General features: G+C 43.1%; 2 protein-coding genes across 6 annotated transcripts in view; one reads left to right on the forward strand and one right to left on the reverse strand.

Moving 5' to 3' along the window:
* Positions 1-18,897, reverse strand: part of LOC142013735 (trafficking protein particle complex subunit 13) — a 46,418-nt gene extending 27,521 nt beyond the window's left edge. For 2 of the 5 annotated variants that reach the window (XM_074995503.1, XM_074995505.1), the window contains exons 1-3: positions 18,721-18,855; positions 11,403-11,718; positions 3,799-3,867 (exon numbers count right to left, since the gene is read on the reverse strand). In XM_074995503.1, coding sequence (XP_074851604.1) covers positions 3,799-3,867; positions 11,403-11,580 — 247 coding nt within the window. In that variant the 5' untranslated portion in view covers positions 11,581-11,718; positions 18,721-18,855. Of the gene's footprint in view, positions 1-3,798; positions 3,868-11,402; positions 11,719-17,899; positions 17,983-18,720 lie in introns of all 5 variants that reach the window. The other 3 variants (XM_074995504.1, XM_074995507.1, XM_074995506.1) reach the window with 3 other exon arrangements.
* Positions 18,898-19,413: 516 nt separating this feature from the next.
* TRIM23 (tripartite motif containing 23) overlaps positions 19,414-27,369 on the forward strand; it is a 32,454-nt gene continuing 24,498 nt past the window's right edge. The window contains exons 1-2 of the mRNA XM_074995512.1: positions 19,414-19,545; positions 19,996-20,158. Coding sequence (XP_074851613.1) covers positions 19,447-19,545; positions 19,996-20,158 — 262 coding nt within the window. The 5' untranslated portion in view covers positions 19,414-19,446. The remainder of the gene's footprint in view (positions 19,546-19,995; positions 20,159-27,369) is intronic.

Genomic DNA, 27,369 nt, shown 5'->3' on the forward strand with positions numbered 1-27,369 from the left:
GGAAGGGGCATGTAAATGCAGCAGATTGAAAATGCTAATGAAGTATATAAATATTCAACATCTAATTTGCCTAAGGAGTCACTCAGTGTCAAAAGTACTGCTTTCGAAATGCAAACTAGCTGTGTAGACGGGGTTCCTTCAAAAGAAAGCCCCACTTTTGAAAGCACGCTTCTTCCTAATTTATTTCAGGAAGAAGGGTGCTTTTGAAAGCTGGACTTCCTTTCGAAGGAACCCCGTCTACACAGCTAGCTTGCATTTCAAAAGCAGTACTTTCAATGCAGCGAGTGGCTGCCATTATGCAAATGAGGCACTGAATATTCATACAGCACCTCATTAGCTATGACTAGCATTTTCAATCTGCTGCATTTACGTGCCCCTTCCGAAAGGGAGGGGTAGTGTAGACATAGCCAGACTGAATAGTTTAAATGTTACACACAATGCTGTTTCCTGAATTACATTCATACTAAATTCTAAGCATTAGTGGACTTTTGTTTAGTTCTTGAACATGGTGTGCAGATCAGGAACTCTGTGATTTTGTAAAGTTACAAATAAAAGGGCACCACCATACAAAGAAAACTGAACTACAGCTTTTGTTGTTCCAAAAGCTATCATATTCATTACATGGTGAACTGAATAGTGCTTAGTCATTCATATTAGACATAAGCAACAGTTTTTCTGGTGGAGTATATGTAACTGAGCAAAAAGATAATCTTTCAATCTTACGTAACAGATCTTGCTTTCTTAGAAAATGAAAAACAAACAAAACTGGATTTGTTGAATAGCTACAGAGCAACAGTGAGGATTTCAGAAAATTCCACGTTGTGTTTAATAATTCAGTCAATAGACACACAGAAGGACTCGATCCTGAAGACATAGCACATGATAACCATTAACCTCAACTTCAGTTCTGCCTGCAGAAGACCCACGGCACAGCCTGTCAAATAGTTGTCCCTTTAATCCTTTTATTTATGCTATTCGCCTCCTATATCCTTTGCTTTGCTTTGTTATCGCAATGTGTTTTTTGAAGATACGTTGCCAATGCACTGAAATGAGATAGAGGGAAAGGAAATGCCAGTTCCTGAAGTGGGAAGGAGGAAAAATCTTCAGGCTGCACAGCACCCCTTTCTTCACTTTGTCTGTCCACTGGAATGTAATCATTACCTCAGGAGAACCCAGAAGTTTCAAGGGAAGAACTCTGAAGGCTGTGCTGGTGCCAAAAGACAAGAGAATTCCTCAGGCAGCAAATTCCTCAAAATCATTTTCACTTGCGTATTGAATTAAGGTGCAGGGTAAACTAATGGTGGTACTGTAATAAGGCAATAATATAGAAAGCCATGTCTCTAGATAGGGACAGCAATTCCATTCTTCTATTTTCTCTCCAGTGTGCAGTTGGTCCTCTGAAACCTTCCCCCCCACATACAACCATCCCAAAACAACCAACAGTTTTGACTGGGTATGATGATTTTTCTAACTCCTCAGATTTTTAGGGCTTGCATTTAAAGGTTAACCATCAAGCTTCCAAAGCCTGGGGGTGAATTTTGGTAACTTTGCATGGCCATTAGAGAAGGGATGTTTACTTCACATAATAGATTGTTGCCTCTGTAGCTGCAGAGCCTACAACATCATGGAAATTTTGTGGAGTAGAAGTCTCATACATTCATGGGTTGCTTTACTCCTTTTTGCTTGTGTGTACCATGGCTAAATTCTAACTTGTGTGTCGTGTTTAAACATCACTGTGGACATATCGCCCCCGTGAGTCAGGGACAGCATGCTTTTGGTGGGAAAGGGCTCTGTGAGGAAAAATCCCCTCAGACACATGAAGCTTCCAATTGTCATAGCCTGCCAGTTAGCAGCACTCCAACGGTTACTTTTGACCGTTAGCTCCCCCGGCAACTTGAAAAGGTTCTATCAGATCATCCATATTCATGAATCATGGGTACCCTAGATTTGCATGCAGTGCTCTGATTGGGTGGGTCTGGAGAACTTCCAGAACCTTCCACCAAAGTGAGGACCTGTTTGAAGACTTTGCCTGCATGCTAATACTCTCATACATATTCATGAGAACATTCTATAAAAGCAGGGCTCGCAGCCCATTCTGCAGCCCTTGATGGGAAGATGTGGTTCCACAGAATGTCTGCCAGTCCCTAGGCTAGCCTGAAAAGGTGAAGAGTGAAGAGCTGAACACTGCCACCTACCCGAGGCGCAAGATTGCACACCACTCGCCCGGAAACGCAAGACTGCCCATCACCCACACTCCTGTGGCAAGCAGCAACAGCGGTATCAGCAGCAAGCAGTGTCCCTGTGGGGAAGCTACCAGCTGTTGAACTGGCCTGCACTTGTGCAAGTACTGTGCGGCTGGCTCAGTGAAACCCAGGGCCTGCCATCACACTCACCGGACCTGACTCATTTGCCGGACGTGACACACCGATTGATAGAAGTATCCTCACTGACAGGCCTGAGCTTTGCATGGAGCCACAGACACCACATCCCCACTCCAGTCAGTAGCAATGGGACCCCCAGTGGGGGAGCAAGGTTGATCCCCTTGCTGTGTCCCTGCCTGGCAGGGTAGGGGCAGTACCCGGGGGCCTGACCCCAAGCCTGGGCCTTGCTGGCCTCTGGCTGGACTCTAATTTAAAAAAGACACTTAACAAGCTTGTTCAATCTAGAACTGTTATTATTAATTATTATTATTATTATTATTATAATTAATTGGTATTTATAGACATTTATAGACAGGGTTTTTTAATGTTATTTAGTTAAATTATTAGAATTGTTAGTAGTAAATAAGATAAATTTGTTAAATTATTTTAGTATATTAATTCTAGATATTAGTTGTTAGTTAATATTCACTTACAGAGGAATTGGTAGTCACTTGCTAGCAACTTATTACGAAAATACTAAGGTGAAGGCGTGGCCTCCCTTCTTTCCTATTTTCTTCTCTGGCTCAACAGAGAGGGAAATCCTCCATTTGCCATAATTAATATTTGGACCGGAGTAGCAACCCAATCCCGGTAAGGGTAAGAGGGGTAGCGCCCTCCCCCTCCTTTATTTTAGAAAAGACACATATATATTTATATAGTTATTAATATTTATATATTTATTATATTTATTACTTTCCTTCAAACTTACCTCTATACAACAACCTACCGCTATACAACTTCTCTATACAACTTCCTTCACACCTACCTCAACAACAACCTACCTCTATACAAATTTATTCAAAACCACGTCACTTTAGTGTTAACATGAACACCTTGTTTTTAACTCAAGTAAGTGTGTACTGTTGCTAAAATAAGAACGTGCAATAATATTCCATTCCCTCCTTAAGAATTAATACATTTATTGTAAGTGTTTGGAAAAAAATCCGGTTGTCTGTCTCATTGCTCCTCCTAGCTCCTGCCTGCCCAAGGGGGGGGTTCGGTGGGGTCCGGGTCAACCGAGTGTGCACCCCGTCGTAACTCCGAAGGTGGGACCTGGGACCTAAAAGGTGGTAAGGGGTTGCTTTGTTGTGTCCTCTTGCCACCCGAGGAAGGCCTAGCATTGCTGTCAAATTTGCAGTACTGCTAGAGAGCCTCCCTCAGCATTGTGTTGCTGACTAAATTAGTAATCTCACATATTCTTGCCTTTCAAGGACCATCCAGTTCTTTTCTTCTTGCGTTATGTATGCATTAGATTGTAACTCCTCAGGGAATGAACCTACTTTTCTTTTTACAAATATGTTGGGTAGAGCACACTGAACTCTCCTGGTGATTGATATATATACACACAATAATTAATTATCAAGAGATCATTATATACCTGGCAAGTCTCTCTCTTCACAAGTCACTGGAACATTGGTGAATAATGTAGGCTTGGTCAACCTCATCACTGTGAATTCAAAATTGAAAGGAAACGTTCAAAATGGAAAGGAAAAGTTAAGGCAAACATTTAAAAGATCCAAAAATATGTAACAGCTTTATGGGTGAGTAGCACATTTTTCAGTCTTTTGTTTTAAAGTCTAATTAAAAGGGGGAGATAAGGAATTACATTACCCCTACGTCATATTGACACCAGGGAGCTGAAGTTTAATAGTGAGCTATGTCTTTTCATACAATTGGTTTCTTGTTGTAGATATGTTGAAGTGGTAATTTAACTATTTCAACACCAGGCATGCTCTTCAGCCCACCACAGCCATGGTGCTCACACTGCCTGACCTGTTAGCCCTGTTTGCAAGATTAGTACTCTTGTCTACAAACTACTCTGAAGATATAAAATTCTAGGCAAATGCTCAGTATTTTTTTAAATGCATATGCATAGAATTATTTGCTAGGACTAACATATGTCCTGTGTAAATCAGTGTTCCCCTCATTTCTAATTTTTTGGTTAAGCTTTCTCTCTCATATTATATGCTATCTGACTTAAAAGATTAAACAAATACAATGTAAAATTCACCAGTACTGTTATCAGTAGGTCACAGCTTTTCAGGCAAAGTAATCTAATACATGAGTTCCCCAAATTCAATTATTCCCTTTTTTTTTTTTTTTTTTTTAAAATATAGAGTGTATTATTTACAATCTGAAAAGGAAACAAGTTTTATGCAACAGACAAAGGTAACATTCAGTTCAGGATCTCTTCAGGCTATAGAAAAAAAACTGGACAAGTTTGCATTGAAAGATTGCTACTTGGAAGACTGAATTTTCATTTCTACTGTAATTTTGTTTCATTTCGTAATCACTAGTCTACTTAGCATTCATTTGAGAGAGCTTGGTAAAAAATAACTGCTTATTTTGAGTATGAATTTGGGTACAGTGCACCTGTTCATGTGGTAGTTCATGCTACAATACAAGATGGCTACATCGGATGGTTAGTGAAGGCAGTGTCAGATTTCTAAGGGATTCATTATATAAAGTCAGCCATGCATGAGGCTTTTTAATCAAAAAGTGTAAATTGGAGATTTTAGCTGAAGCATAATGGCATGAAATGAAGAGAAGTGTGAAAACTTCTTACTTTATTCAGTAAGATTGTTGTCTCAAGTAGTATCAGAGATAAATAAGAATTTAAAGGCAAATTCCCCAAGATCAGCTTCAAAGAGGCACTGGATGCCTCTTTATCCAAGTGAAGAAACAACAATTATTTTACCTTCCACTTCTTTTATTGCTCTGTTCACAACTACCAACATTCCACTGAGAACAGTACAATATTAGGCAAACACCACATACAAAAACATAGTAAGTATTAAAGGTGAAATATTTAGTAGCTGGCAGTTACTGTCACATGTAAAAAAAGTTGCTCAGACACCTGGAGCAGTGTACTGAAAATGAACCATTTCAAACTTTACGACAAATACAGAATCCAAATGAAGATACATCCATCTGAGAAGAGGAACATCTAGTTTAGTAATCACTCCTTCCACAACCACTGCTGCAGTTATATTAGCATTGTATTTGCTTACGAAACTGTTAAACTTCCTATGGAAGTGAAATTACATTCTGTTGATGCCAACATTTTTAATTGAACTCGGATGAGTAATTTATTCACACCATAATGCTGCAATGAGTCTCTAATGTGAAATCACAGACACTTTTCACACAATACTCATAAAAGTATTATTAGTTATACCACAAAACCCAACTTTTCCATCAAGCTTCTAAAAACTTGCAGATCTGTTCTGCAACAGATAGACCTGTTCACAGAGTGTGCTTTTGAAAAACTAGAATAGGACATCATGTCATTCCTGATGAACAGGTTACATGTGGTTGTTTTAAGGTTTCTTCCAAAAATTATATGGGAATTTTTACTGAATCCATTATAGATAATGGATTGTTGCCACTGAAGCAGTTGCTTCTGGAACCCACAAAAGGAGAGGTAGCTGCTGATTTAGCCCTAAGTAAAACACAAGACGTGTATGGTCCAAGAGATGAATATGGCTGTACCACTTGGTAATAGTGACTATAATGAAATTTAACATTCTTGTGACAGAAAAAACATCACAGTAGCACAATATTGTAATATTCAATTTCAAAAAGGGGAACCACACAAAAATTAGGAGTTTTAGTTAAACAGAAATTAAAAGGCACAGTACTGAAAGTAAAATCCCAGCAAGCTGGATAGAAGCTCTTTAAAGACACCAAAATAAAAAAAAAAAAAAAAAAAAAATCAACTTAAATAGATATCCCAAATTTAAAAAAAGAAAAAAAAAGTGACAATGTAGGCAAGAGACAAAGTAAAAGGCAGTGAGAAGCAAAAAAAGGTATTGTTTAGAAAGTGGAAGTTAAATCCTAGTAAAGAAAATAGGCAGGAGAATAAATGCTGTCAAATGAACTGTAAAAATATAATTTAGAAGGCCAAGACAGAATGTGAAGAACAGCTAGCCAAAAACTGGGAAAAAAAAGTTTGTTTGTTTTGTTAGGTACACCAGAAGCAGGAAGCCTAATAAACAACCAATGGGACCATTAGAGGATCAAGATGCTTAAAAAGGAACACTTGAGGATAAGGTCATTGCAGAGAAACTAAATTAATTCTTTGCATTGCTCTTTGTGGCTGAGGATGCGAGAACGATTCTCAAACCTGAGCCAATCTTTTTAGGTGACAAATCTGAGGAACTGTCCCAGATGGAGGTGTCATTAGAAGCGGCTTAGGAACAAACTGATATTACCGTTTAATTTAAATCCCCAGGACCAGATAGCATTCACCCAAGAGTTCTGAAGGAACTCACATGTAAAACGGCAGAACTGCTAATTTATGATTAAATCAGCTTCCATATCAAATGTCAGGAAGAAAGCTAATGTAACATCAGTTTTCAAAAAGGGCTCCCGAGGTGATCCTGGCAATTATAGGCTGGTAAACCTGACTTCAGTACTGGTCAAACTGGATGAAACTTTAGCAAAGAACAATATTTTCAGACATTTGGGCTGTCTCTACACTACAAAAATAACTTCAAAGTTGAGTGTCTACACACAACCTACTTCAAAGCAGGGCACTACTCCATTCCCAGGAATGGAGTAAGGACTTCAAAAGTTGGGCTCCCTACTTTGAAGTTAACTTTGACATAAGGAGAAAATGTGTGTAGACTCTCTGATGGCCTAACTTCAAAGTTAATTCCTAGTGTAGACACACCCATAAATGAGCATAATAATTTGTTGGGGAAGAATCAACGTATTTGTTTCTAGAAAGCCTTTGAAAAGTTTCTTACCAAAGGCTCTTAACCAAAGTAAGCTGCCATGGGACTAAAGAGAAGGTCCTCTTATGGACTTCCGACTGCTTAAAAGACAGGAAACAAAGTGTAGGTATAAATCATCAGTTTTCAGAATGTAGAAAGGTAAATAGTGGTGTCCTCGAGAGGTCTGTTCTAGGACTAGTCCTATTCAATATGTTCATAAATAGTCTAGAAAACGGGCTAAATGATGAGGTGGTAAAATTTGCAGATAATATAAAGCTACTCAAGATATTTAAGCCCTAAGTAGAGTGTGAGACCTACAAAAGGATCTTTCAAAACTGGATGTCTGGGCAACAAAGTAGCAGATGAAGTTTGACAAATGCAAAGTAATGAAATTTTTAAAAAAGTAATCCCAACTGTATGGGTAAAATTATGGGATCTAAATTAACTGTTACCACTCAAGAGAGACCTTGGAGTCATTGTGGATATTTCACTAATTGCAGTAACAGTCAAAAAAGTGAACAAATGTTGGGAATCATTAAGGAAGGATAGCTTGTAAAACAGCAAATACGTCACCACTATATAAATCCATGATATTCCCACTTATTGAAAACTTGCAGGTGTCATACACCATTTCAAAAGAAGATATACTAGAATTCAAAAAGGTTCAGAAGAAAGCAACACAGATGATTACAGGTGTGAAACACCTTCTCTATGAGGTGAAGTTAATAAGACTGGGACTTCTCAGTTCTGAAGAGACAACTAAGGGGTGGTGATGTGATAGAGGTCTATAAAATTACGAGTGATATAGAGAAAGTAGATAGTGTTATTTATTGTAAACCATTAAGACTATATATATATCCATCTTAAGTGAAATAATCTTCAAAACAGTATTGTGAGTTCACAACCCATTTGATAGCAATTATCCAGAAAACAATATGCAATCAAGAAAATGGCCATATATTAAATGTGCATCATTTGATGATTACCTAAAATTATTTGATCTTCACAGTTAGTTCTTATCAAGAATTTAAAGTCAGGAAACAGACACCAATCACGTATAACTACAGAAAAAAGTTCAAGTTTAATTACATACATTAAAGAGATCCATATTACAGCGATATAACTTGTATTATTGTGAAATCCTATTCCAAGCACAAATTATGCTCCTGATCTTGAAAAGATTTATGCATGTGTGTAACTTTACTCAGTGGGTCTCCTCATCTGAGTTAAGTTACACACATAAATCTTTGCGGAGTCAGGATCCAACTTCAGAGGAACACCTCACTTAAATGAAGCTACAGGCTGAACCTCTCAAGTTCAGCACCCTTGGGACGTGACCAGTGTCAGTGTCAAATGAGAGAATTTGCCAGCCACAGATCAATATAGTCTAGCAACATTACCAACACTTCCACTTCTTACTGGGCTCTTAGAAGACATTTAGGGGTAAATTACAGTGAAGTAAGAGCACAGAACAGTGAGAACCTAGACAGGTGACTGTAAACAAACTTTATGGGACCATGGGTAACTTGGCCACACCCGTAAGTGGTTGTCTGGCTAACTGAAATCATGCCATTTTTTGAATGTTTCTGGAGGCGAGTGTGCTGGACTAGGTCCAACCTGTACTGTCTACGTTATGTGAAGTCTCTGCAGGATCAGGGCCCCAAACTGGATTTTCCTGGTATAGCCCAAGATAAAAGAAGTGTGATGTTTGGCGTACTTAAGCTTTTCCTATATTGCCTTTTACTGCAAAGTTTCTTTTCTATGCAGTATTTTAAATTCTGACAAGAGCTACTTCCATCTCTATTACTAATTTGAAACTATGCCCGTTTTTAAATTAATAAAGACCTGAGATTATCCTATGAAACTCTGAATGAAGCTATACTAAACTGAAATATTAAAAAAACTTCCAAATCTCAATAGAAAAGACTTAGTATTCAGACAAAAGTATTTAGTATGTGCTGGGAATCAGAAGGAAGATGTTATACTGCTGAGTTAGACATCAGTCCTGCCAGCATCATGGCAAATGGTAACATTTGACAACTAACTGACTTGTTTACAGAGGTTAGAAGCACCAAAAGAACTGCAGTGAGATTAAAATCAGTAGTAGTCACAACAAAGATTAGAAGTGGAGGTAGAATGGAAGTAGTATGCCAAATGCAGGCATTTTCCATGCAGACTGTTAATTTACAAATGAAATCAAAACAACATTGATTTTCAGATTTTTGCTTTAGATAGCCCCTTGTTCATTTATTGAAAATAAATAAGGTCAGAAACTAAGTTGTGGAAATATGTTTTCTAATGGGTTTTGCAATGTAAAATTAATACTTGAACCTCTCAACTGGGAAACATTTGCCAATAGTTAAAAATTATTAACTTTTCAATCAGTTGGGTCTCCTGAGCAATAAATGGGACAGGGATGCTCTGGCCTGGGCAAAGGAGCCCCAGTTCCAGCATGCTGGAGGCCACACTTCCCCCCTTTAATTGCTGAACCAGTTAAATCCACCATTTAACCACGTAACCAATTAAATGGAATTCTACATCCCTACTCTACAGTTTATAACAGACCCTCTGAAGACAGCAGGAGCATAATCAACATGCATACTGAATATGGGTCTCTTCTCATTTTAATGTAAGTCATGCTACATTCAAACAGTTTAGTCTATCAATGCATCCTGTGGGACCACTATATTATCAATATATGCCAAATTTCGCAAGCCAGTGAGAGTAATTCTCCAAGATGCTTATGGTTCAATAACTATTAGCCTTGCACTCCGTTAATCACCACTATAATTTAAGCTGCTGAGGCTCAAATGTAAGACTGAAATTCAAAAGGAGGAACACCAGAAAAATATAAATTGAGGAGGTATTAAATAATGGAGATGAAAGGATTTATTACGATAAGACCAACAGCTTTCCCTACTAATGTTTATTGTTTGGTATTTTAGAGCAAATAATTCATAATAAGCATGAGATGAGACGTGTGTGGAATGTAGGTCAATTTACATTTTAAATACAGACTGTTCATCCTTATGAGAGTGTTGTTTTCTGAAGATAATCAGCATCTATAACAAACCAAAATCTGCCACAGTAACAATGAGTCACTTCCAAAAATACATTATTCTTTTTCTCCCTTCTTAATTTAACTTCAGTCAGTACAGGAAGGAAGGGGAAAATGTTACATAGAGGCTATTCTAACGTTCACAATAACTATCAAAACACATTGATATAATTCACTGTCAAACAAAATTATACATCAACAAATCTCAAAGTAGTATTAACAAAGTTTCCTAATACACTTGAAACGCTTTAATCCAGCAACCCTGAGAAACAGGCAGTTTTTTCAGACCATGGAAGGGTGGGAGAGTGCATGAGAAGGGAAAGGAAAACAGACAGTTAACCTGGTGTCCTGCTCCCAGAGACATACGTGGTTCTGCATCCCCTGCTGCTATGGGACCAGTGGGGAAAAAACCTCCATAAACAGTGTGTTGCTATGCTGCCATCCCCCCAGCTGGGGTCCAGCAGTGCGCAGAGTCACTTCTTCCTTCCACCAGCTGTTGCCATATCAGTGACACCCAGCCTAAGGCAGTTCAAGTGTGCTGAATTCATCAGTTGTTTTCAAACCCTTCTGAATATATTGCATATTTGCAATCCATTAGAAAAGATCTCCTAGTAACCCAGACAGATATTGTTTCCTTTGGTTTTAAAAGTTACAAACTAAATATAATTCCATATTTATGTACAAGCAAGTTCATTCTCCCTGTAAGATTTAATCTTTCTCTAAGAAGATTGCCAACATATTCACTGTATAATATGTCACAGAAAACCCATATCTGGTCCACACATCTCTGGATTGTAGCATTGCAAGATGGCAATTCATTGTGTTTGATCATTATGTTCACTTTTGTCCAAATGTCTTCTAAAGTTTGATTATTACAGATAGATTGCTCAATTGTCCACTTTGCTCTATAGAATGCATTTAGTTTCAGTCTTTCTAAGTTATTTTGCAGTTCTCTAGATAAAGGAAGAATTTTTTCTTTAAGTGCAGGACTAGGGACTGAGATACTCCAAGACCGTCTCAGTTTTGGTTTTGCTCTTGCTGACCATATTTCCAGATCACTTGAATTAATTTGTGCCTGGATTAAACTTTGACCTGTTTTCAAATTAGACTGAAACTCTAGAAGGCCTACTGTACAGTCATAAAACCGAGACCCGATAAGAGGCTCTGAAGCTCTAACAAGTTGTTTTACTACTTCTGCTTTCTCACCAGAAATAACAGGTGGCTGTCTTTTAGGCTTGAGGGGGAGTTTGCGTGAATCATTAGGAAACCAGGGAACAAATCTTGGTAGCTGCCGAACAGGAAACTCCTTCAGTGTTTCTTCTGCAAGTTTCTGCAATTTTGTGAGGTCATTGTGAAGTGGTCGATAGTGCAAAACTATTTCCATGTTGATACTGTAGGAATCCAGTTATTCTTAGTAAAAGGAACAGTCTCTTGATTAGGATCCTCACATCTAAAGTGTAACACATCTTATTTACAGAAATCTTTTCTTGCATGTGATGCACAGATCAGAAGAAAACAGCACCTAAAGCAGAAGTATTTTAAAGAATAAGACACTACCATATTTAGCCATATACTGCTAGAATATTTTGCAGAAAAACAAAGTGCTGTAAAAATAAACTAGCAATATTTGTATGTATCAGAATACTCTATACTTTACCACAGTGATTACTTGCTGGTATTTTATCATTGCTACTGTTTTTAAAACACTAGATATGTACATTTTAAACTAACAAAAACACACAAGCGTGGGACTGGGTCTTTGTGAAAAAACCTGCACTGCCCCACCCACTTGCATTATCAACCACTCATTTTTGTTGTCATATAAAGCTGATGTGAAAAAATTTTGCTCAATTAAGCATTCTTCTTTGAAACCCTCAGCTTGTATGCCACTGTATTTAACCACCACCAATTACCATGCATCTATGGCACTATGTTTTTAATAAACACAACGAATGCTATCCACTAAAAGCTCCAGGATTTCATCTAAAATATTATCACAAAATTGCCAACACCTTGATGTTACACCCTATTATATCCTCGTCAGGCCAAACAACCCAAAACATATCCAGTATCTTCCTACCACTCCCATGCAAGAAACTCAATAATTTACTGCAGATTACAGTTACTGGTATTGAAAAAAATACTTTCTGAAATAGGGCTGACGGAAACACATAATTTAAAGTGAAGATTAACTCGGAAGATATTCTAGATTCCAGACAATATATAATAAATATTTCCATTCTATAGCCTAACTATATATCACCTAGTACTGTCTCCAAGGTTCAGAGCTACACATCACAGCTAGGCTATTATGAAATCTTTAAATTTGATACTCCATAATTTCCAAAATTCAACATTTCTGTCTTTCAGATGAAGGTTAAATTACACATTAGGTAATGGGTATAAATAGCACTACCAATAATGGAATAAATTTATACTATCCTTTATTTTCAAATTTCTTCAAAATTTTCTGTCACCCATGTGTGTTCCAACTGATAAAAGACTAATACTACTAACACTAGACTCTGATCATTTAGTTACAGTAACTAAATTCTGGAAGTTGAAAGTGATAAACACCTAATACAGAAAGAATTAAAAACAAAGTTCCTCTGTTCTTTTTAATTGCGACTGATTTCGGTGCAGGCCCAGGGGATCTACTTACACCTTTTAACCAGTGCTCTAAGCCTCAAACAAGGATGTCTTAAGAAAAAGGTTTTTCTCTGAATCACTTGTTATAACAGCAGAACTGTTGTTGTTCTTATGGAAAAGCAACTTGATGTTATAATTTGAAACCTCATTAATTGCTTTAGACAGCAATAAGAACATCATTAAAACAATATACTGTCTTCTAGAGTGCTTTAGAAGTGAGTATTAACATGAGGTGGACTCACCTAAGACCATGTCTTCACTACCAGCCTTCACTTTCAGTCTTGCATTTGAGCAAAACTTGAGGCCACTCAGGGATGTGAAAAAAAACCACTCTTAACCAATGTAAATTTTGCTGGCATAAATAGTAGCGTGCACAGTGCTATGTTGGCAGGAGAGTCTGTCGCTGACAGAGCTATCACTGCTTACTGAGCTTGTTTTATTATGTTAACAGAAGAGCTCTCTCATCAGCACAGAAAAGCTCTGTCATCAGCAGTTGCATGAATACAGCTGTTTTACTATAAGCTCGCTAATGTAATGACGTGTCCTACATCCTCAATTCTGCAATCACTTATGCAGATAAATAACTTATGTATATGATCCTACCAAATTCATGGTTCACTCTGGTCAATTTCACAGCTGCAGAGGTTTAAAAACAGGTCAGTTTCACAATTTAAACTGTTTATAACTGAAATTTCATGGAGTTGTAATCACAGGGGTCCTAAAACAAAGAGATCAGGGGGAGGGGGGTCCCTAAACCGTTATAGCAGGACTGCCATGTTCACTTCTGTACTGCCTTCAGAGCTCAAGTTGGAATGCAGTGTGATCTCCTGATGGCTGCTGGGAGCACCCCATCTGCGAGCTTCTAGCTGCTAGTTAGGACTAGCAGCGGATTAATGCAAGGGATCCAGCTCTGGCAGGAAATCATGGCGTGGAAGTCCTGAACCACAGCAGATGCTGTGGCCTGAAGCCTTGAGGCTGAGTGTCCTGAACTTTTGCTGAAACTGTAAGGGCTAAAGCCAGGAGAGGAAGGGGAAGGAGCAGAAAGCACAGGTCTGGGTGGCCTGATGCCTGGGCAGGAGCTATCAGGTACAGCAGCATTGAGTCCAGATATCGCAAGCCCTGTCTATAGTCATGGAGGAAGTAGGACAGAAGCCTGGAGCTCTGATAGGAGCAATGGGGGACAAAAGCCCCAAGGCCTGTTAGAATTGCAGGGGGTTGGGGCAGGGAAGGAGAGGGGAGCCAGGCAGGACTCCCACAGAAGGGGGAGAAGAAGGCACAGCCCTGAGTGTGATGGGAGCTGTGGGTACTGCAGCTACAGGGGGTCACAGCCCCTTGCACGGGTCCCAGACAGGAGCTACAGGGAATGAAAGCTCTGAGTATTAGTTGGAGATCAGGGCTTAGCTGCTTCCAGCCTAGGACCCTAAGCCTGGCCAGAGCCAGAGGAAGATGTGCCAGCACTGAATTTGAATGGCTGCAAGGGCTGAAGTCTTGGAGGTAGGGGCAGAAGCCCCAAGCCTGGGTGTCCCAGAGCTGGGAAAAGCCATGCGGGGGCAGCAGCAGTGAGCCTGGGTACCCCAAGCCCCATCTGTAGCCATGGAAAGAAGAGGACAAAAGCTTGGAGCTCAGCTAGGAGATGTGGGAGGTGAAAGCCCCAAGTCCCACCTGGACCTGCAAAGAAGAGGGAGGGGGAGGCACAGCCATCAGTCTGGCAGGAACTACAGGTGGTGGCAGTCTCATGGCCAGGTCCCTGAGCCAAGATAGGAGCCACAGTGGTGGCAACACCCATCCTAGGTCCCTTAATCTGGGCAGAAGCTGGAGCCTGAATCCTATGCTCCAGCTGGAGACCAGGCACCCCCAGCTCAGGCTGAAGCCATGGAAGAGGCAGGAGGGGGAAAAAAAAGGGAGCAGAAGTCCCAGAGCTCAAGCACCCAGAGCTTGGAGCTAGAGCCACAAGGTGGTGTTGGTGGTTAGGCCTGAGATGGGCAGAAGCTGCTGGGAGTGAAAGCTCCCAGCCCCCACTGGAGCCTGCACAGCACCTCCAGACACAGCAGGAGCTGAAGCGGGAGGGGACAGAAGTGGTCAGGAGCTATGGCAGGACTTGAGTGACAACATTCCCCATAACAGATGCCCTAAGCCTGGGCATGAGCCACAGGGCATGACAGCTCTAATCCAGGTATCCCAAGCACTGGTAGGCACTGCTAGAGGTACCAGCCCCCAGCCTTGTTGTCCTGAGCCTCAGCAAGAGTAGGATGAAGCAAAAGCCCACAGCCTAACTCTAGGGATGCTGCAATGCAGAAGTGAAGGTGGTTCAGGCTCACTTCTGCACTACCTGTGGAAATGAATCTCCTCTCTCTGGCAATAGCCATGCAGGGGATGGCCAAGTCCTGTCCCTTGACAGCACAGATGATTTTTGGGAGATCACATTTCAGAGGGAAAAGCTTATTTCCCGGTACATGACATGGTTTCCATGGCTATGAAGTGGGTGCGGCCCTACTTATGTACTTATGCAGCCCCATTGAGTTTAACTGTTTACAGGATTGTGGACTCATCTTAAGTTACTCATTACTGTTATTGAATATGAACACACAAGCACAATGGTAGACAGACAATGCCAGAAGCAATATCATCTTTACTGACTGAGAAAAGCAGAGATTATTTAGAACCCTGCTTTCTCATTGTTGCAAATCCCAGTTCATGACTGACAAAAATGCCCTTCAGTGTGGAGCTGGACTCAAATTTCTGGGGCATGGAGGTCAAGAATCAATTAAGTGTGCTGACGCAGCTGTCTGGGACTTATAGAGGTAGCAGGCTCATTGGAATGGTCCAAGTGAATGGGAATCTTTGGAGTAGGGTTAGGGAGGCTTAGGAAGATGGGGGTGTGGAATTTAGCTCTGTGGCTGCAGGGGATTCAAAAAACCCAGCCAGAGCGATAACTCAGCAGAAGAGGGTGCCTAGAGGAGGAGCAGTCCTGTGCTCTTCATAGCAGCACCATAGGGTAGGGAGAGACATGATAAAGAGAATACTATGCCCCTGTTCAAGGTACTGCTGTAGAGCCAGCAGGTGGTGCAAATGGACTGGATAGACAGACAGACAGACACACACACACACTTTAGTGCATGCAGGGCTTGGCTTCTCCAGGCTAACTTATCTGGGGGTCCAGGGAGTCTTGATACACAAATATTGGGCTGATGGAGGAACAGCTTCACATATACTGACCACTCCCTCGAAGGTGAGGAGCAGTACAGTCAGAAAGTGCAAAGCATCCGGTAGGTGAGGAAAGCTTCTGGGGGTGGGCAGACCCAGCCCTGGTCACTCTTTACTGGAGAACAGGAAGTCCCATCCTCCCTCAGCACCGACCCAGACAGAAATAGCAGCTGAGCCCTAAGCAGGGTAGGAGCCACTATGTAGGGCATTTCCCCGACTCTGATTCTCCTCTCTGACAAAAGCTGTAGGTCCCTGAAATGGTGGTGCTTAAGACAGAAACCGTGTATTTGGGTCATTATTATTCCTTCAAGCCATAGGGTGTGCTAGCACTCTCTGCAGTGTTAGTTCTAACATCCGTCAATGCATCCATGCTGCTGCTGAGGTGCATGAGACGACTCTTGCAGCTTTGCTTTGCTTCCCCATATGCAAGTCTTTTTTCTGCAGGAAGCAAGGAAATCTGCGGAGGACATGAATTCTGTACCATGAAGGGATGAAAAATTCCCCCAGCAACATCCAGTACTATAGACAGATTATTCCTATTTTACACCTGAAGGAGAGACGCTCAGAAGACTAAGGGACTTACCTAAGACTACAGAGAGATTCTTTGACAATGCCATGAACAGAACCAGGGTAACCAGATGTCATGTTTTTAAGGGGACAGCCCTGTATGTAGGGCTTCCTGCAGGTATCCCAGCTTTTTCTTAACAACAGAAATTGTCCTGTATTTTCTGCTCTCCCAATCAGTACCAGTGGGTCATTCTGCTGGTTGGATCCCAGCTGTCCAGCCACCGGCCTACCAGCAGTGAGTTGGAGGTCAGAGGAAGAACCAGTGACTAATGATGGGGTTGGCTGAGCAAGCCTGGTGGCAGGGCAAAACTGCAGTACAAAGGTCAGGCTATTCCCCCTGCAGCATGCCTGTAGGGCCCTGCCCTCCATCCTGTTTCTAGCTGTTGAGTATGGGCAGGCAGTGGTCCATTACCTGTCACTTCTCCTGCCCACCTACTGCCTCCCCTCTCCCGGATTTGCCCTTCACCACCATCACCCACCCCTGGCAGTGCATGTCTTACTCCCAGGGCTATGCAGAGAAACAGACCCTGACCAGACCTCTCAGGTCAAGAACAGAACGGCCAGCGTGTTCCTTCCTTCCCCCTACTGCCTCTGTCTGGGTAAGTGCCTCAGGAAAATCCCAGATCCACCAGCTCAGGGAACTGGCCTGGACAAGCCAAGCCCTGCATGCACCAAACTGTGTGTGTGTGTGTCTGTCCAGTCCACTTGCACTTGCACCACCCTGCAGGCTCTGCAGCAGTCCCCTAAACAGGAGCATAGTACTCTCTTTATCCTGTCTCTCCCCACACTAGGGTGCTGCCCCAGAGAGCACAGGAGTGCTCCTCCTCTAGGCACCCTCTTCAGCTGAGTTATCCGTCTGGCTGGGTTTGCTGAAGCCCCTGCAGTCAGGTTTCCTGGGCCCTAGAGCACAAAGCATCCATAGGGCTTAACCCCCTCTCGCCCATGCTGTAACCAGGGGACAGCAGGTGCCCAGGTTATGTCAGAGGCCTGCAGCAGCCTGGAGGTGCTGACTACTTTTTGACAATGTACAGGCAAGCAGGGACAAACTGCTTCCAGCCAGGAGAAGAAGGTGGAGTGGGAAAAGAAAAGAGATGAGCTCTGCAAAGACATGGGCCAGGTCATCCCTTCCTCTCCTCCCATTCCAACAGCTAGAAGCAGCTCCTATCCCTTTTTCTCCCACACAGTGGTGAAAAGCTGTTGCTAGCCCCACATTTTGGGGTAAACCCTGGCAGAACACTGGGGAGGAGGGCCATGTGACCCCCCCCCCCCCGCAACATACACACCTGCTACCTCAGGAAGATGCAGCCACAGTTATCAGTAGAGAAGGATTTATCTTGGGAGCCCAGCCACACATAGAAAGCAGAGACTACCAAGCAAGGAGTGGAGAGTCAGTTAGTTTCTCACACAGTACACAGGTGGGTGGTAAGGTGTACAAGAGCAGGGGAGTGTGCATGAGTCCTCTCCCTGGCTGAACTCTAAAACTTTAAAGATAGGAAGGTAAACTGAAACAATCCAACTACATAGTATTTCTTTCTTAACAAGGACCCAGTCATCCTGACGTTAATCTGAAGGTTTGTGCTATATGGTTCCCATTGATCTCTTCATCATAGGGAACTATGGTCACGCTAAAAAACCAGAACCCACGTCTCCTGATTAGATAGTGCTAACTGGTGCCCCAAGCACTGCCCAGTTCTTACCGAGAAAGTGACCTGTGAACCACTTCCTCCCCCAGCCAGTTGCCCCTCCAAAAGCGCTAATCGCGCCGCCAGCTTCTCGTCCCACCCTGCGCTGGGAAGGGCAGCTGCACTTGAGCACCTCTGCCACGGCCAGGGCCAAGGAGTGTGTGTTTATGGAAGGAGGGGAGGAGACTCTTCAATAACCACCACCCGGACCGCAACCGGGCCTCCCCTTCCTTACCGCGCCAGCCCGCCCAGGCTCCGTGCTCCACCCGCTAGCCGATAGTTCCCCCGTCATACGCGCCCGGGGCTCGCCTCACTTCCTCCCCCGGCGGAGGTGCTCAGCCTGAGGCCTCCTGGTGCTTCCCTACACAGCCCGGGAGCGGGCAGGGGCCAAGGGCGGAGTCAGGGAGATGCCCTCTCGGTACCTTTCAGAGCCAGCAGATGCTCCTGTTTCGGTTGATTCACATCCATTGTCTCAGCCGCCCCTGCCCGGGCCTTCACCGCCTACGGGATTCCGCCAGCCGGGGCGCCTACTAATGGCAACAGAAACACGACAGAGCTCTACAGCCTGAGCCGAGCTCACCCGGTCCCTGAGAACCCGGCAGTGCGCTTCCCGGCATGCAACGCGCCATTTGGGAGAGAGCAGGACCCGGAAGAAACTACACGCCCCAGCATGCACTGATCCCCGAGCGTCACAGACGAAGAAAGATGAAGCTGGGAACGCCGTGTGGCGGCAGATGTTTTCTGCGCCGTGGGAAGGAGGGCTGAAGTAATCGTGTTGCAGAGCTGAAGAGTTGAAGTCTTCGCGGGGTGACCGAGTTGAAAAGCTAACGCTGCACTCCGGACTTCTCGCGAGCCACAGCGAATTAATGTGACCCATGGAATGATGGGAACTGTAGTCTTTGTGCGTCCCTTATTTGTTGCGGAGGGCGTGAGAACGGAGGGGCTGCGGGCCTGGAATGAGACGCATGCGCAGTGGTGATGACGGCGGCTGGTGGGACAGGATCCGTTATTTTTTATGTCTGCGCGGTCGCTACGTGTGGTGACATCACAGCGCAAAGCTGGCAGCGTCCGCGTGTGGCCCGCCCTCTCCTTGCTGGCTCATTGGCTTGTCGGTGTGTAGGTGGCATGTTCCTCCTTCCTCTTCCAGGATGGCGGCCATGGGTGTAAACAAGGCCGGCGCTGGAGTGGGGCTGGATACCGGCCCCCGGCACAGCGGCAGCCGGGGGCCGGCTGGGGCTGCTGTCAAGGTGAGAGGCGCTGCACTCGTGCGAGCGCCGGCCCGCCTGGTCCGTGCAGAGCTCCCGCCGAAGTGTGGCGCTGCTTTGCCGGCTAACGGGAGTTTCTGCCCCGGGGAGGAGGCTGGGCTGAGCTGAGCTGAGCTGAGCTGGTGACCTGCTGGGGGCCAGCGGCACGAAACCGACCCTGTGCTGCAGCAGCAGCCGCCTTCCCTGTCTTCGGAGGCGAGATCCTTGCTTACTGTTTTTGGTTCTCTGTGTCTTAAATATTGAGTCTTTTCTGGTCTGGCTATGGTCTCAAGAAGTGGGTCTGTCCCACGAAAGCTCACCTAATAAACCATTTTGCTAGTCTTTAAAGTGCTGCTTGACCGCTTTTTGTTTTGCTAATGTAACGTGCCTCTTACCTTACCTTTTAATATGTGACTGCTTCTGATCAGTTCAAATTGTTGTCTTGATTTACAGGTTCTTGAGTGTGGAGTCTGTGAAGATGTATTTTCTTTACAAGGTGATAAAGTTCCCAGGCTGCTTTTGTGTGGTCATACTGTCTGCCATGACTGTCTTACCCGGCTTCCTCTCCACGGCAGAGCAGTTCGCTGTCCTTTTGATAGACAAGTTACTGAACTAGGTAAGGGTGAAAATTACATGTATATGTGTGCATATATAAAAATGATAGTATATGTCTTTAATTAGATTAGTGTCACTTAACAATGACAAGAATATGACTAGTATCAGAGAGGTAGCCGTGTTAGTCTGTAGCTTCGAGAACAACAAGAAGTCTTGTGGCACCTTATAGACTAACTGATATGTTGGAGCATAAGCCCACGAAAGCTTATTGTTGTTCTCAAAGAATATGACTAATAACTTACCAAAGACTTTGTTATTTCTGTTAGGCTGGTAGGCTCTATTGCATGCATGACCTCTTTTGTAAATGACGGGATAAATCTAGCTGATTAAAAGTCCTAGAAGAAGTAACGAGAGGTGTTAAAAACAAAGAGGATATTTAGATGATTGCATAGTTAAATAATTCCCAAACACTTAATATGCTGATGTATATGCTGATAGCATAGGAAAAGCATTAATATTGTGATGGGTATGACAAAATCGCTTTGTGGGACCCTCCTTTTAAATATTATTTTCATAGTAATTTACATTTCAAAAAGGGGAAAGCAGGTAATTTTGAAAGTGTCTTTGAATCAAATTGCAACAGCTCGAAATCTAGGTTCTTTTGCTAATGAAAGTTTTCATCCATACAGTGCTATAAGGTAGTCCATTTCATTGTACTCCCTTTGGCCCTCATGCTGCACATGTGTCTGCACATACACGACCAAAACTTAAAAACAAAATCAAATTCACACTTTAGTTTATCAAAAAAAAAAAAGTCTTGCATAATGTAAATTACTTTATATTTATGTCCTTACAGAAATATGGTTTCCCATTGTACTAGATACTCTGCAAATCATGCTGGTAAATAAAGAGTCCTGTTCTTAATCTGTGCAACTCATGGATAGAACCATTTGGTAGAAATAGTAGGGAGTAAGAAGAAGTAACTGCGTTTATTTTAATTTACACTAGTGTGCAGGATGTAGTTGATCACGTACACAGGTCTGACGAGAGGAAAAGTCGCAACAGTTGTCCTGGGGGCCTGAGCGCAGGGTGGCTGCCAAAACAAGCATGTAAATTAAGTGAAATGGGAATGGATGGGGCCATGGCAAATAATGTACCGGTCCCAAAATTTATCTCAACGGGCTTGCGCTTACCTAGCTATCATTGGTCAGCATTGCTGTGTGTGGGCATCATGTCAGAAGTATGACTCAAGAAGAATAAGAGTGTTTTTACAATCTTTTTTTGTGGGAGGTGGGGTAGGTATTCTATACTGGAATGGTAGGAGAGGTAGACTAATAGATGGCAAAGATTGGGAACAAAGGCAATGGAAGATGATACAATAAAATAGTAATTGTGAGGCCTTGTTTCTACCCTATATTAGGTTGGCTCTCTTCCAACCTTTATCTTGACTAGTTAATGTGAACACTGCCTCATTTTCATACTTTGGTTTTTACTTTGCATTACTTACACATGTTAGTTAACATGGTAACGTACTTTTGCCTTGAGAATATGCATCTTGAGGAGTGTTATGTTAAATGTATTATGTGGACACGCAGAGTCAAAGTTGTTAACATGACTCTGTCACTGTCCAGCATTAAATGGTGGCAAAGTTTGGAGTATGACATGCTGAATACAAGCAGTCCCTGACTTACGAACACATCGACTTATGACCATTTGTACTTCTGACCAACCTCTGGTTCACACCCCCGCCCCCGACGCATGCCCCAGCTCACTTCCCCCAGAGGCGGGCTCCAGCTGCGCATCTGGGGCTCCCCTTCAACCCCCGCAGGCCCAAACCCAACCCCACTGCACACCCAGTCCTCAACCCTCACCATCCGGACCCAGCCCCTGCTGACCCAGGCCCAACCACCATGTGGCCCCAGATCACCTCCCCACGTGGCTGGCTCAGCACGTGTGGGACTCCAACTTGCTCCCTGCTCAAGCACCCCACCCAACCCCATTGCACCCCCATTCAATCCCTCTCCCCCATGGCCCCAGCCCCCCCCCCCATGCATGGGACTCCGACTTCAACCTGTGCCTAGGGTTCCAGCTCCTAGCCCCTGGCAGTGCTCCAACCCCCCTCCACTCAACCACCCTACCCTGGTGTACCCCCTGTTCAACACGCCTGCCCAGCTCAACCCCATCCCTCCTGTGGCTCCAGCTCTCACCCCTCACCCTGTGCTTGGGGCTCCAGCTGTCAGCCACCACCAGTGAACAGGGGCTCTATCCCCACTGACAGCTCAACCCACCCCCTCCCCGTTCAATCCCTCCTCCACCCAGCTCAACCCCCCAATCCACAGCTGACCCGCCCCCGCAACATGTGCTGGGCTGTCAGCCACCAGCGCGTGTGGGGCTCCAGCTGTCAGCCTCTGCAGGTGCATGAGGCTCTACTCCACCAGCAAACCCCCGCCGCCCTGGTTCACCCCTTTCAACGCCCCCAGTTCTCCACGGCCCCAGCCCACACTCCCCAGCATGTGGGGCTCCATCTTCAACCTGCGCCTGGGGCTCCAAACCACTGGTGCACTGGGCTCCAGCTCCAACCCCCTCCACCCACTACCCCCATGGCTCCAACCCCCTGGCCAGGCTCAGCCCCTACCCCAGCCTCCTGGATCTAACCCCCTGCAAGCCCCAGCTCAGCTGCACCCTCCCATCACCCAGCCGCCCTAACCCACCCCAGGGTTAACCCTCCTGCCCCCTCCCTGACTTAGGCAATGTCATGAGTCATGATGGCAATGTTCACTCCATTCTGTTCTGTTCACTTTCAGCCAGCCACCATCCACAATGGTCAATTTTACACCTAGAGTCTCTTTTTGAGGAGCTAAAGAAAGAGAATGATGGGCAAACTAGCTTGTGTTCTCATTATTTTGTCCACCTGTTAGGTCTGGTTTCCAACACACACTAATTCCCAGTTTCACACTTCCCTTGTTCATCAGGTCTGATCTTAATGCAGTCCTTGTTCTATTACTAAGTGTGTGGGTGGGTGGGGGGAGTTGATTTTTGTGGTGGCACTTTTTTGTTTGGAGCTAGTGTTTCCAATTTGCATCTTTTACTACCAATGTTTGTTACAGATTTTTAGAATATTTTGTAAACTTTTATCTGCAAAATAGTGTGAGTTGTTAAGGTAAATAATGTAAATATCTCCAGAGAGGTTCAGTACAAGATGTTTTATCTGGCCCTGTAGCAGCCATGCATTTCTATAAATCAATGTTTTTAATCTTCACAGGAAGTCCAGTTTGTAGTCTGTTTGATGCAAAGCTAGCAGTCTCCCTATCTGGCTCTATGTAGCTCCCTGGAAGTGGTGATCTATCACTGCTTCTTTTAAGTGGAGAAATATCCATAAAGGGTTTGGAGTGCAGTGAGGGAGGATGGATTCTGGGAGGGAATTTAATGTTGTTGAGGGGTGTTTAGAAGGCTTAAGGCAGGTGTTGGAGCACAGATGATAGCTTGGGGCCCCAGATCTCGGGGGAAGATTTGCAAACGTTGGAAAGATAAAGAGAAGGCTTTTGGCTTAAGAAGGCTGCGCTTGCACTGACTCAGGGCCTACTTTTTGACCCACTGGATGACGAGATCTTCTGTCCAAAGGCTCCAACCTTTGCAAAAGGACGGTGAAAATATTTGGTCTACCAAGGCCACATAAGAATGATGGATGCCCTCTGGTAATGTGGTTTGAATGTTCATGTAAGGGCTTCTATTGTTTTTGTCTTTGTAATGTTTTTGTCCTAAGAATAGAAGGGCTTGCTAATCAAGAGCAATATAGTAACTTGTAATTGCTGGCAGTTTGCTGTTTGTAATGCTCAAAGAGACAGCAGACTGGCTTTTAGATACCATTGCCAGGGGAAATTGTAGTGCAAGGCCTTAAATCCCACAGTGAAGGGGGACAGGTCTGCACTCAAGAGAAGTGGTGTCTGGGATCCAGAAATCTTAAATGAGTGTTCTTAAGGGATTATGCAGGGCACAGTACAGATGCAGTTACCTTGTAACACTGACAGATTTCTGCCTTGGATGTTAAGCTGTGAAAGAGTGGAGGAAGCTTATTTTGGGTTTGAGGAGGCAAGGCCAGGAGGCTGCTAGGTGTGAAACTTTTGAAGGCAAAGAGGGGCAAATAAACCACGAATGGTGAAGAGACATTTCTCTGGGTTCTGTGGCTCGTTCTAAAGTTACATTGTGAAATGTACACTGAATGTCCGTCAGCCAGTGAGGAACTCAGCTCAGTGAGTCCCTAGTTCCAGGGCAGTGTTTGTTTTATATGGCAACTGGGGCTTTCTGCCCTTTCAGAGAAGTAGTTTGAGGCAGCTTCTTAATGACTAAATGCATGTCAGAGGCTCACCATTAGAGAGAAGCATTACATTTTGAAGTTCCTTATTAAATATTGCTGTAGGTGATTTCATGCTTATCCCCTACTTTTGGAAAAAATTTGGCCCATTGGAAGGGAACTTTTAAGGTTCTGTAACAGAATTCTTGCCCTCCAAAAGGTTGAGGGTAAAGAGAAGTTATTTTCTCCCGCTCATGTAGTTAGCATGAGTTCTATCACACAGAACTGGTAGCTCACTAGGGATTTGTTGAAAGTCTTTGTTCCACGTCTAGAGTCCTTGTCTTTTCACCTGCCCTTGCCATCTCCCATTAGTCAATGCTTTACCTTAGCCTTGTTAAGGCAGCTTCTGTCAATGGCTGCTCCCGGGTATCTCCTCACCATCAAAAGTAATTGTGTTCCAGATGATGGAGGTAGTTACAGGCAAAAAAGTTAGATGCCATTGCCAGGACTTGACCTATCTCCACACGCAGATCCCTGGACCATGCAGAAGGTCCTTCATGGAAGGTATTCCCATCCTAAAGTTTCCATTAATACTATTTGAACACTCACATATAGTTCTAAAATTTTGTGTGTTATAAAAATATTGACTTATATATTCTAAGTTTTGTGTGCCATATTATTTGTCATCTTCAGGTAGTTTTATGTCTAAAAATATGCATGAACCAGAGTTTTTAAAATGTTTGTGCTCTTGAAAGTGACAGATTGATGTCACTGGATTAGAATCAGTCCAGACTTCCTCACACTGCTCTGCTACAGTGTCTCATTCCTGATCTGTGTACTCTCTGGTATTCGTGTCTTCTGCCTCCTCTGAGAGGAGACTGCCAGATCCTTTAATGATTTTTGTGATGTACAAACATTCCCACTGGCACAAGGATGAGATCAGTAAACTTTTATGCTTGTCATCCAAGCACGATTTGAAGTGAGGTGTTACCAAAATTTAAAGTAGAATCTATAGACCAATGATGTAATCCTTTCAACATTTTTAAATACACAAGAGACCCTTGATTTGTGTTCTTGTAAGTCTATATATATTACAGAATAATTTTGTAATGAAGTTACAGTGTGAAGATAACTGTCTGGCTTGAAACATCTTGATTTACTTGACAAAGTTACACTGTGAAATTACATAACTTTTCTCCTTGCACGAAGTCACACTTCTCCAACTACCTACTTAAACTTTATCAGACTAAAAATTCAATGAGAGGCTTACTTCCTGTTAATTCTAGTTTGTGTTTTAGATATATGACTCAAGATTGTGACTAGGGTCTGATTCTGTGAACTCTCAAATAGAATTACTTCCACCTCTGAGGTGCAGTGATTGAGTGGTGAAAGTGCTTGCCTACACTCTTAGAGGTAATGAGGTTTGAATCTGTCTCATTGTTGAAAGGTTACCTCTAGTTCACCCAGTTGCAAAATGGGTATCCATGAGCTTTGCTTAGTCAAAAGTGGCTGGACATGATGCAGGCTACATCATTCCCTTGTGTTCTGTTGCTTATGAAACTGAAGTGTCAGAAGAATTTTGACATATGTTATGTTGCAAATGTGTGTACTAGATCTCAGCACATACAATAATGGGATGTAGAAAAGCCAGCACGCTTTTTTTAACCATTGAAAAGCCTAAATTTACTGCAAAGGAAAAACCAAAACAGTTGTGCGATTTCCCACCACCACCACCACCACTTCAATACGTAACAAAATTCTGAAAATGGGGCTTTATAATCTTTTTTGACAATCTTTTAACTTAAGAAATCCTGGTCTTCTCTTCTCTAGCAGACAGCGGACAACTGGTAAACCATTAGGACTGGCATCTAACTCCAAAAAATTAAACTGAGACAGAAGGGATTTGTATTCATACTAAGTGGAATAGTCATTATACGTGGATTAATTAAAACATTTCAGAGGAAAATGTTCTTTTAAGGATTTACCACCTGCACTCCTCAGTTAAAGGGTATTTGAACTCTCAGTATGCACCTAAAACTTGGTTTCACAAGTCACTCTGCCCTCCTGTGGTGTTAAGTGCTATGCATCCGCACATTTTCCTTCAATGGCTCTCCAAATATCCACTGAGACAAGTAACTCTTATTCCAGTCTGAAGTAAGTCCCATCGGTAGGAGTTACATTGATGCATTGCCAGTGCAAATGTCTCTTCCTTCTGAAGTAATTGAAGCTATTTCCCCACTTTGTTCTAGTCGCTGTAGGAGAGAACTGGCTGGTAACCTTTCTCCACAACACTACATGTGTTTCAACATAGCCAGAAGGGACTTTATCAGCATTAATAGTGATGGCAAGTGGATTGGTTTCATTGGCATGCCATTTTCAAAGCAAACAGCTTTTGCTCTTTTTGGATGTTAATGCATCTTAAGCCTTGCATTTTTGCCTGATCTATGAGGGGAAATTCTTCCCTTAATTGTTCTGTGTAATGAGAAGCACATCCAAATATAACAGGGAATGTTATCTGCATAACTGGATAAACTCTATGACCAAAATATATTCGGACAAAAGGGCAAGTAGGTGAGGCAGAATTATAAAAATATAAAGTATATCCTCCTCAGGAATTCGATTCTCACCTAATACTTAGAATGATAGGAGGCTACCAACCCATACCTGACCCAGTCCCAGACTGAATGGCATTCCTTAGCTTTGGGAGAAGCAATGGACTTGATAAAATGAAGGGACCTCATCAGGTAAGCACTTTTTTTTACTGCAGTCATTGCAGCCTTTTTGTACGAGTTAGAGAATTTGCAACTGGCTTTCACAGCTGCCATCGTCCAGTTTGCCGTTGGATGTAGCTGTATCTGCCCAAGGCCAGAAGCATCCATCCCTATTTCTCATGTTTACGTCTCAGCTATACTTCCTCCTCCTCCTCCTCCTTCAAGTGCAGTATATTCCAGTTGTCTGAGCTGAATCCCATTTCCGGTCCA

This window comes from Carettochelys insculpta, chromosome 5, assembly GCF_033958435.1.
Source record: "Carettochelys insculpta isolate YL-2023 chromosome 5, ASM3395843v1, whole genome shotgun sequence".
In the NCBI taxonomy this organism is placed as follows: domain Eukaryota; kingdom Metazoa; phylum Chordata; order Testudines; family Carettochelyidae; genus Carettochelys; species Carettochelys insculpta.